Source organism: Podarcis erhardii, assembly GCF_964252035.2.
Source record: "Podarcis erhardii genome assembly, chromosome: 10".
NCBI lineage: Eukaryota > Metazoa > Chordata > Lepidosauria > Squamata > Lacertidae > Podarcis > Podarcis erhardii.
The window spans coordinates 3,416,099-3,427,600 of record NC_138500.1 but is presented as its reverse complement, the minus strand read 5'-3'; the positions used below and the strand labels follow the sequence as shown (position 1 = coordinate 3,427,600).

General features: G+C 48.2%; 1 protein-coding gene across 4 annotated transcripts; it reads left to right on the top strand.

Annotated features, from left to right (window-relative positions):
• Positions 1–2,460: 2,460 nt before the first annotated feature.
• On the top strand, positions 2,461–9,422 carry LOC309351821 (uncharacterized protein). Of its 4 annotated transcripts, none has more exons than XM_081879857.1 (3): positions 2,461–2,512; positions 6,035–6,157; positions 6,695–9,422. In XM_081879857.1, exon 3 carries the CDS (start codon positions 6,813–6,815, stop codon positions 8,916–8,918), a length of 2,106 nt encoding a protein of 701 aa, XP_081735983.1. In that variant the 5' UTR covers positions 2,461–2,512; positions 6,035–6,157; positions 6,695–6,812; the 3' UTR covers positions 8,919–9,422. The 4 variants fall into 4 exon arrangements, 3 of the variants coding, with proteins under 3 accessions (XP_081735983.1, XP_081735984.1, XP_081735982.1); XM_081879856.1 differs by lacking the exon at positions 2,461–2,512 and adding an exon at positions 3,086–3,629; XM_081879858.1 differs by lacking the exon at positions 6,035–6,157 and having other exon boundaries at positions 2,468–2,512.
• The last annotated feature ends 2,080 nt before the right edge of the window (positions 9,423–11,502 follow it).

Here is an 11,502-nt window from a genome sequence, read left to right as displayed (position 1 = left end):
TTAAAAAGGCTCTTCGTGGGTCGGGGAGGGCGCTTAAGGTGCCCGCCGAGTCACCACGTCCGCAGGCTTCCGCGCCTGCGGTTTCTAAGGGTCCCCGCGTCGCCGGTGCAGCAGGACCCGTCTTCAGCAGAGCCGATTCCCTCCGGAGCTCGGAGGGAATCCGCCATTAGCCGATCGCACTAACCCGGAAGACAGCACTTTATACATTCTTGACAAGTTCTTTAATGGGAGATTTCCCCCAAGCCTTATTGCAAGAGGGGGAAGGAGGGGCTGCAAGTACCAGGGAAGTCTCCTGGGGGGCCCATCTTCCCCCACGAACCCCATGGGGCAAACCCAGAGCTCCTGCTTATTCTGGGGTTTGGGGAAGATAGTATTTTTCCATAGTCCCAGAAGTTATCATTCTTCCTGCCAGAGGACCAGTGTGCATATTCTTATCATACTTATTTTACTGTTGTTGTTGCTGCTGTTGCTGTCATGGGCTGGCTGGGTGAAAGGGGGGGGGACGCACCAGCTGGGGAACCCCCAAGGGAAGAAGGCTCGGAGTCTGGGTCTTGTAGGCCCCCTAAGTCTATCAAAACTCCTAGGTCTGGCCAATTAAAGGCTGATATGGGAGCCATTGGGGGCCAGGTCGGTTCTTTCATTTTCTCCTCTCCTCTGGAAAAGTGCTCTTTCTTTTGGGGTTTGATTACTTCTGCCTCCTTCAGTGCCCACTGCACCATCAGCGAGGTGGAATACTGTCCTTTGAACTTATTTTGGGCTCTCTCTCAGGACTGCTACCCTGGAGTCTGCGTATGCAAACTGCTCTGAACATCCACGGTGTTTTGTCATGCTTCTAAAGACCTGGTTGGTTAGGTCCAGATCCTACGACCCCAGGGGGGGGGGTGGCTGTCCGCAGGGAGTTCTCACTTGTTTGGGGTTCATCGCTCCACCGTATTTGCATTTGAATTTGCCAAAATTATTCACCATGCCTTGTAATGGAGTCCATTCCTCCTGTGAGTGTGACCCGTCCCCCCCCCCATTTATGCCCTCCTGCTTAAGTGGTACACAAGGGGGACTCCCTGCCCTTCCGACATGTTGCAGATAAAATAAAAGGTGGGGGAAAGCCTTTTGAAAAGAGACTGGTGGCCAGCAGGGCTGACAGTCATAAAGCCTATAGAAAGAAAAGACTCATAAGTAAATGCCCCCCTCGGCTGCACAGCCCGCCAGTCCTGGGCAGAGAACTCGCAGTTGTGCCAAGGGGGGAATGAGCCCGATCTCTGCAGCCCCAGCCCTCAGCCGGAGAGGAGCCTTCAAGCAAAACACAAAGTGAGAAAACTTTCCCCTCTTTCCTCACAGCCTCAGTCCATCTTGGACAAGAAAGAGACAATAAAATACATAGACATACATAGAGCTGGGAGCCTCTTGTTGTGAGGGGGTCCCCCCCCCACACACAGCTGGCCCTCCAGCCCCAGCTCCCCTGGCTGAGCTGGAGACAAAAACGTCAATGCAAAGCACACAAAAAGAAAGCTCTTTCCCCCAAAAGTGCAATTTTAACTGCTAGCAAAACACACAGAGCAGCCCTCCCCCTTTTGCCTGAGACACACACAGAGCCACAGCCCACAGCTCTCTCCATTTCAAGGAATGGGGCTCCCGCACAGCCCTCGGGGCACCTCAGCATCCTGGGGATTGCTTTGCTCCGGTGGGGGGGGGGCTATTTTGCTTGCTGAGGGCAGGAGTCACAATCCTGTCACATTGCGGGGTGTCAGGCTTTTAGGCAAGGGGGTGAGGCTTGGGTGGGCCCGTCCTGTTCACAGTGAATTCTCAGTCCTTTGGGGTTCATCGCTCCACCACAACCCCACTTTCCCACACCTTTTAACTACCCTCTTCCCCAAAGCACCACAACAGTGTTCACACATCCCCCTAGCTGCAAGGCTTTCCTGCGCTTCACCTTGGAAAGTATCAGGATTCAACCCACAATCCCGAGGGATTTCTGTCTTGACTGCCCCTCCCCCCTTCCTGGATTTAACAGCAGCAATACCTAAAACACGGACGGATCTAAGCTCGTGGCGTGGGGTGGGGGAAGGAAGGATTTTGCAATATAAACATTGTGGGGGGGGGGACCCCACTTTGTAGTTGGATTGCCGGGATCAGCCCCTCCCCCACTCTCCTGATTCACAGAAGCAAGAGGGGAGGGGGAAACCTTCCTCTCCTCCCCGCCCCCCCAATTCCACCCCACCCGGCACATCCTTCCCACACCCCGCCACCGCAAACCCCAAATCCCCTCCCCAATATGATGCTCCTCCTCCTCACCATCCGGCTCCTGCTCCGGGAATGTGTGTGTGGGGGGGTGAGCCCCCCTCCCAAACTGCCTGCTTCTCCCGCAAATGGAGCTTCTACTCCGGACTGCTGCTGTGACCCGCAGCTCTAGCGGCGCGCGCTCTCGGAGAGGGGAGGAGGGGCGGCAGGTAAACCCCCGCCCACCCACGTGGATGTTGCAGGAAAGGAAAGGAGAATCGCGAGCGAGGACAAAGAGGTAAAGGGGTCGCGGGGGGGGGGAAGGAAAAGGACCCAGAGACCCCCTCCAGCTCCCCAAAGCGCCTTTCGTGCAACTGGATCCCTGCACGCGTGCATCTCTGGGGCCCTGTGGGTTCCGTGCGGAGAGAGGTGGGCCATGAAAGGGTTAATGGGAGTGAGGGATGCTTGGATAGAGACCCCCCTGTCCCTCCCCTGCTCGTCTTGGGGGGCCCCTCCAGACGGAGAGATGGGGGCGCAGGGCGAGCCACGCCAAGGGGGGCCTCTGGGTTCAGGGGGGACTCTGGGACAGAGGGAGGGAGTCGAGGAAGTGGGGAGGGGGAGCATCCCTGGGGCAGGGAAAGGCAGGAATGGTGGGGGGGGGGAGAGAGAGAGAGCCAGGAAGACCAGCCTTTGGGGGCACGTCTCCATCATGGCGCCCGCGGGGATTTTCTCGAGGGGCCGCCTTGGGTTCTCCCTCCCACCCAGGAATCGGCCACCCCTTCAAAGCTACCAGTAAGATCCTTGGAAAGTGGGGGGTCGTGTCCCCCCACCCTTTCCTTCCTGCAACCTCTATCCTCCTCCCACCCCATAAGCCAGTGCCCTGTCCAGACTGTTGCAGGAATTCATGTATAGGTTGGGGGGGGTTGCACCTTCAGCAGATATCATGCACATGCAGCCCACTACCTAAATCAGCACCATCACTTTTGTGATTTGTCCCCACAAAGCACTTGATCACAGTTTCTTCCTATCTATTCAAAGGGCCTTTGCTGCACAATACCAAATGTATGAATTCACTGATAAATGTCTCTATGTACTGACTCACTGGGAAAACTTCAGAAATTCCTATAGACATGTGAGCTCAGCTACTCAGCAGCCCCTCTGCCTGAGTGATAATCCCTGGCATCCTGATACCTGAGTGCCAGACAGGTAGCCATTCCAGAAAGAACCAACCCAGATGAAGACAAAAGGGTGGGATTAACTTGGCTGGGAAACAGGTCAGGGAGGACAATGGCTGGCTGGCTGGGGGTGGGGCAAAGGCCAAAGAAAAGAGGCCGACCCCTTTGTCCAAGCCTCTTTTGGTTTTCTTCCTTCCAGGATCAGGATCCTCAGGAACGTGTCCTGGCGGCCAAATTAAGGTAAATTCTTGCCTGATTGGAAGGGGCACGGCCCCTCTGCCAGGCTAGGCTGCAATTCTGTGGCTTTTCTTTCTGGGCGGGGGGCCAGCTAGGCCGGGATGGTGGTGGTGGTGGTCTTTTTTTGTAGCGGGGGCATGGCTCCCCTGATGATGCCATCCACTGCCCTCCAGCTGGCCATTTCCTTTCTTGTTGGTGGGGCGGGGGGCATAAGTCAGGCCACATGGTGGTCATGGTTTTTTGCACCCCTCCCCCTTGTTCTGCTCTGGGTACTGACACACTTCTGCACCTAGCAGGGAAATGTAAATATCTCTTTTGTTACACTTGATGGGTATTTGGTGGAGGGCAAGGGGAACCATGGGGCAGGGTCCAGGATGCTCAGATTACTGCCACCAGACCTCCCCTTTCATGGTGTAACCATGATGTATTAGTGATGTATTTGGGGGGCTGTAACATGGGGATTAGCAGCTAATAAAATTTTGGGTTCTCTTTTGTTTGGGGCTTCCATCGTGTTCCACCTTGTGGTAGGTGGGAGTCCTGTCATGACAGTCTTCAATAAATACCAAGCCTACTGGCTGCTGTTTTGCTCTGGTATTCCTGGCTGGTGTCCTTGTTTTTTGTCCAGGGGGCCCCTCAGATTTCTCCGTTAACAAGACGCACCTTCCTTCCTGCAAGCTCCACCCGATTCCCACCCCATAAGCCCCTGCTGTGTCCAGATAATAATAATAATAATAATAATAATAATAATAATAATAATAATATCTCACCCTCCGGGCTCAGAGCAGCTAACAACAATGAAAATAACACAGTTTACATAAAATCACAATCAATTAATTAAAATGCATTCTAAAATCAATTCATTCTAATATCCATCCAAAATCAAATTAATAGCAGATACAGTGGTTCTGCCAAGTCCAACCATTGGTCCTCCTGGAGAGGAGAGGAAATTCCAAGAGGAAGAGAGGAGGGGAGAGGCCTTCTCAGAAGAGGCTCTTTGTTTCCTCAATCCCACCCAGGAAGCAGCCAGAAACCTTTTCCTCTCTCTCAGGCTTCCATCTTTAAGTATCTCTTCCACTGCATGGTTCATTGAGGATGAGGATAATGTACACCTGTCATAAGAAACAGGGGTGCAGAGTCCATAGAATGATAGAAGGATTGATAGAAGTTGCACCTCAAAAGCATTCCTGTTCCTCTTATTCTTTGTAGGGAGTGTCAGAGTGACTGACAAGCTGAGATACAACCCATCAGCATCCGATGACAGCGACTGCATGAATCTTCCCAGTCAAAGAACCCCTTTTCATGATAGAGCCTGGGGCTGGAGGCTCTACACACAGGGTGTGCCTATACAGGCCAAAGACTGCCAGTATTAGCACAGGCGAGGTGTGTGACCCCCCCTCAATTTATAGACTGTGTGTGAATGAGAGTTTGTGGGTGGGACTATCGGTTACGGCAGCCTTGCAACCACAAGGGAACACCCAGGGGTCAGAACACTCATCCCCCAACACCATGTTCTGGACATGGCCCAGGAGGAAGGAGGGGAACCACTGCATAGCAGGCCCCCCAGCTCCCCTAGAGGGTCCAGAAGGATACCATGGTCACCGGTCCCCAAAGCCGCTGAGAGATCCAGCAGAACCAGGAAACAGCTTTCCCCTCAGGCTCTAGCGCATCAGAGATCATCAACCAGCGCAACCAGGGCAGTTTCAGTCCCATGGTGAGGCCTGAATCCCAATTGGAAGGATAATGGTGGAAGAAGCTTTCCTGGTCCTGCACCCAAAAAAGCTCCAGGCACAATATTTCATTAGCTTTGAAGGGGCCATCGGATACTTGGTGGTCTTTTATTCAAAAGACAAATGCTCTGATTAGTTTTTAATTGATGTATGATATAAACAGCACTTCTGTTTTACATATTCCACATTGGAGAGATTTTGATACACAGGTCTGAGTTCATCGCTCCCCCTGAAACTGCTGCGTTAGCAGCACTGTGAGCCTGGACATTGTGTTTGGGGGTTCAGGGCTGCCTAGACCAACAAGAGCCCCTTCTCAGCCTGGCTTATATGGTCCCAAGGAAAGCAGAGCAGTACGTTAGGCACCAGCTTGGCTGCAGGAGTGGCTGGAAGGAGGTGTGCAGGGCACCATCCAACCGCCTTAGAGACGGTGCCACTCTGGATTTCTGTAGGTTTTCCTCCATAGCATTTTCTTCTCCTGAAGATAACTCAAGAGGTCGTGAAAGAGTGAACCAAAGTATTGCAACCAGAGTTTTCCTTCTCGATGGGCTTTCTTCCCTGGTTGACGAGCCCCATCTGCCCTCATTTCCTCTGCAGAATGGGCAGAATCTGCCTCCTTGACTGTGGGATTTACTGTTGTTCTCATCCTCTCCATCCACCAGGGCCTGCCTTCACCTGCAGCAGAATTCCCCAACCCACCAAGGATTTGAGACCCATCAGGTATCCTCAACTGGTTTAGCCGGCTGGTTGAAGGCGTACCTGGGATTGTGGCCCCTGTTCCATGCTGACAGCTTCTGGTAGCCACAGGTGAGAGCTGAGTGGAGGGTGGGGACCAATGGTGGATAAATTAGCCCATAAGGTGCATAACATTTCCCCCAACAAAGGTACTACCCCTCCCCTAACACCCCATGACATCGTATGATTATAATATTTAAGACAGAACAGGAATAAATTCATGTCCACAGAAATAACACAACTTCAGGCCATTCATGATTCAATATTACATTTTCAAGGTACTACATATTCCACTAAGTACAGTTTATCTATTTACCTTGAATATCCTGCTTTTCAGTGTCATTTTAGGATAGTCCTGCATCAGAAGACGGGCACGAGATCAGACAGCACATCATTCTTTAAAGAATCATGCTGCTTTATGGAACATTGATTGAGGATTTAGAAAGTTGCTTTTCAATTACTATCATTTGACATGGCAACTTCATTTCCTAAAAATTGGGAACATGGGTAGGAGGTGAGGGAATGTAGGAGACGTTGAAATAGGAGAAGGTGCTAATGGACCTTGATGTGCTCTCTTTCCCTTAATTCTCTACCTTGAAACCAAAACAGGATTTCCTTTCCTCCCACTCTGAAGAAGGAGACGGAGAAGACAGTCAAAACTCCAGGGAATTGTGCACCTTTCGTTTCATTAGGAATAGAAATTATAATGTGGAATATGCTTCATTGAATGAGCACACATAGTTCACATGAACAACCTCCAACAGGGGAGATACCATTTAAAGCTATGGAGTGTGGAAAGAGCGTTAGCAATAATGGAAAACTTAGAAGACATCAACAGAATACCACAGGGGAGAAACCATATAAATGTATGGAGTGTGGAAAGAGCTTCAGTCAGAGTGGACACCTCAATATACATCAACGGATTCACACAGGGGAGAAACCATATAAATGTATGGAGTGTGGAAAGAGCTTCAGTCAGAGTGGACACCTCAATATACATCAACGGATTCACACAGGGGAGAAACCATATAAATGTATGGAGTGTGGAAAAAGCTTTAGTGATAATGGAAAACTTAGAAAACATCAACGGACTCACACAGGGGAGAAACCATTTAAATGTATGGAGTGTGGAAAGTGCTTCAGTGAGAATGGAAACCTTAGAACACATCAACGGATTCACACAGGGGAGAAACCATATAAATGTATGGAGTGTGGAAAAAGCTTTAGTGATAATGGAAAACTTAGAAAACATCAACGGACTCACACAGGGGAGAAACCATTTAAATGTATGGAGTGTGGAAAGTGCTTCAGTGAGAATGGAAACCTTAGAACACATCAACGGACTCACACTGGGGAGAAACCATTTAAATGTATGGTGTGTGGAAAGAGCTTTAGTGATAATGGAAGCCTTAGAACACATCAACGGACTCACACCGGGGAGAAACCATATAAATGTATGGAATGTGGGAAAAGTTTCAGTCGTAGTGGACACCTCAATATACATCAACAGACACACACAGGGGAGAAACCATTTAAATGTATGGAGTGCGGAAAGAGCTTTAGTGATAATGGAAACCTTAGAAGACATCAACGGACTCACACAGGGGAGAAACCATTTAAATGTATGGAGTGTGGAAAGAGCTTTAGTTTCAATGCAACCCTCCGAAGACATCAACAGACTCACACAGGGGAAAAACCATTTAAATGTATGGAGTGTGGCAAGAGCATCAGTCACAGTGGACACCTCAATAGACATCAACGGACTCACACAGGGGAGAAACCATTTAAATGTATGGAGTGTGGAAAGTGCTTCACTGAGAATGGAAGCCTTAGAACACATCAACGGACTCACACAGGGGAGAAGCCATTTAAATGTATGGAGTGTGGAAAGTGCTTCACTGAGAATGGAAGCCTTAGAAAACATCAACGGACTCACACCGGGGAGAAACCATTTAAATGTATGGAGTGCGGAAAGAGCTTTAGTTTCAATGCAACCCTTAGAATACATCAGCGGACTCACACAGGGGAGAAACCATTTAAATGTATGGAGTGTGGCAAGAGCTTCAGTCACAGTGGACACTTCAATATACATCAATGGACTCACACAGGGGAGAAACCATTTAAATGTATGGAGTGTGGAAAGTGCTTCACTGAGAATGGAAGCCTTAGAAAACATCAACGGACTCACACCGGGGAGAAACCATATAAATGTATGGAGTGCGGAAAGAGCTTTAGTTTCAATGCAACCCTTAGAATACATCAGCGGACTCACACAGGGGAGAAACCATTTAAATGTATGGAGTGTGGCAAGAGCTTCAGTCACAGTGGAGACTTCAATATACATCAACGGACTCACACAGGGGAGAAACCATTTAAATGTATGGAGTGTGGAAAGTGCTTCACTGAGAATGGAAGCCTTAGAACACATCAACGGACTCACACAGGGGAGAAACCATTTAAATGTATGGAGTGTGGAAAGCGCTTCACTGACAATGGAAGCCTTAGAACACATCAACGGACTCACACAGGGGAGAAACCATATAAATGTATGGAGTGTGGAAAGTGCTTCACTGAGAATGGAAGCCTTAGAACACATCAACGGACTCACACCGGGGAGAAACCATTTAAATGTATGGAGTGTGGAAAGTGCTTCACTGACAATGGAAGCCTTAGAACACATCAACGGACTCACACAGGAGAGAAACCATATAAATGTATAGAGTGTGGAAGGAGCTTTAATGATAATGGAAGCCTCAATATACATCAACAGACTCACACAGGGGAGAAACCATTTACATGTATGGAGTGCGGAAAGAGCTTCAGCCAGAATTGAAATCTTAGAAAACATCAGCAGACACACAGGGGAGAAACTGTTTAAATGTGTGGACTGTGGAAGTAGCTTCAGTCAGAGTGGAACCCTTGATTTATGTCAACAAACTCACACAAAACACAAACCTTATAAATATCAGGAAAGTAGATAGAGGTTCATTCCTGGTGGAAATTCTAAATCAACAGATTCATGGATAGGAAGAACCTTTGGAGTTGAAACCCTTCAAACCATCAACAGACTCAAAGAGGAGAAGCAGTTTAAATGAAAAGATTGCAAAACGTGCTTTATTTACAAAGAAATGTTTAAGGAAAATCCAGGGACTCTCACATGGAAGAACCCCTTTAGATGTATGGAGTGTTGGAGGTCTTCCTCTCAGAGTCCACTCTTTACTTCACAGAAATGAACTCAGGAGGAAATCAGTCTTTGACACATGTTGTGTATGTGAAGTTCTGGTTTTTTATGTGTAAAACTCTATCAAAATAAAATATTGAAGGCAATGTCAAACAATGTGATTATAATCTAAGATGTAAAGTACCTTTTGATAGAGAAGGGGTTTGGGTTTATCTAGATTGCTGGTGGTCAGTGAGGATTAGGGCTGGGCGATATATTGTCCAAACTGGTTTCTAGACTACATCGTGATAACCTTCCAAAAACAATTGATATGGCAACACACCACAGATCACAGTGTGTGTTTCTGGGATGCTCATTTGCCTGGAAGCTGCTGGCAGAAAGCTTTTCTTCGTGAAGTCCCTGCAGATGCTGAGTTGCTGACTTCCCTCCCAGGCGACAGGAAGCGACATGCACACCTCCTTTGCCCTGTGTCCTTCCAGCCTCTTTCCTCCCTTGCTCCCTTCTGCCGGTTTGTGTGCCTGACTTAGATATCCTGTGTGCTGTATTTTTTTACTGCTGAAACTGGATTTGCTCTCAGAAGCAAAGTTTTGTGCCTCCCTGGGGACCCAGTGAGAACTGTATGCTTTGAAAGCTCAGTAAACTATTACTGAAGAAGTCCTGCTGCCTCTGTTTGTGTTTTTGTCCTCAGCGTGGGAATTGCTTTACACGTGGCCCCTACCCTGCTGCTACGTGCCTCATGCCCTGGAGTTGCTGTACTCAAGCATGGAAGACGGGTGCATTTGTGTGTGACTGGTTTCTGCACCAAACTCTCTCACCCCCACCACCGCATGATCTCCAAACACTGCTTCTTCACTAGAACTTCTCCCTGCCTCCTATGCATTCTGAAGAAAACTTAAAATACTGTAATTTAATGGGAGATTTCTTTTTTTAAAAAAATAGATTTTTATTAAGATTTTAAAGGTTACAGAAAAAGAGGGGGGGGAGAAGAAAAATATAAGTAACAATCATAAAAAACAGAACAACCAGACAATACATAAAAAGTACATTAAAAATACATAAAAAACAAATGTCATTAAAAAACCGGAAAAAAGGGGAAAAAAAACAAGTCAAACCTTAACGTCACATTATTTTCATTCACTCACTTCCTTGACCTCCTCACACCTCCCATACTTGTATTCTAGTTCAATTAGATATTTCAGCAAATCCTTTACCTTCGTTTTTATCTTAATAATTTTGCATTCACTTCTTTCACCAATTCATTTTCACTCAATCCTTGTATTTTTCCTGCTAAAACCACATAATTTTATTCCAACATCTTTCTAACATTCTTTAATTTTACAATATTTCTGAGGATAAACTTTAAATTTCTTCCAATCTTCTTCCACCGACTCTTCCCCTTGGTCTCGGATTCTGCCAGTCATCTCAGCCAGTTCCATATAGTCCATCACCTTCATCTGCCATTCTTCCAAGGTGGGTAGATCTTGTGTCTTCCAGTACTTTGCGATAAGTATTATTGCTGCTGTTGTGGCGTACATAAAAAAAGTTCTATCTTTTCTTGGCACCAGTTGGCCCACCATGCCCAGGAGAAAGGCCTCTGGTTCCTTGAAATGGAGAGAGCCGTGGGCTGTGGCTCTGTGTGTGTCTCAGGCAAAAGGGGGAGGGCTGCTCTGTGTGTTTTGCTAGCAGTTAAAATTGCACTTTTTGGGGAAAGAGCTTTCTTTTTGTGTGCTTTGCATTGACGTTTTTGTCTCCAGCTCAGCCAGGGGAGCTGGGGCTGGAGGGCCAGCTGTGGGGGGGGGGACCCCTTCACAACAAGAGGCTCCCAGCTCTATGTATGTCTATGTATTTTATTGTCTCTTTCTTGTCCAAGATGGACTGAGGCTGTGAGGAAAGAGGGGAAAGTTTTCTCACTTTGTGTTTTGCTTGAAGGCTCCTCTCCGGCTGAGGGCTGGGGCTGCAGAGATCGGGCTCTTTCCCTCCTTGGCACAACTGCGAGTTCTCTGCCCAGGACTGGCAGGCTGTGCAGCCGAGGGGGGCATTTACTTTCTATAGTCTTTTCTTTCTGAGTCTTTTCTTTCTATAGGCTTTATGACTGTCAGCCCTGCTGGCCACCAGTCTCTTTTCAAAAGGCTTTCGCCCCACCTTTTATTTTATCTGCAACATGTTGGAAGGGCAGGAAGTCCCCCTTGTGTACCACTTAAGCAGGAGGGCATAAATGGGGGGGGGGGACGGGTCA

Excerpts from the sequence above, each read along its gene's own strand:
- LOC309351821 (XM_081879857.1), top strand. The coding sequence starts at position 6,813 with ATGAGCACACATAGTTCACATGAACAACCTCCAACAGGGGAGATACCA.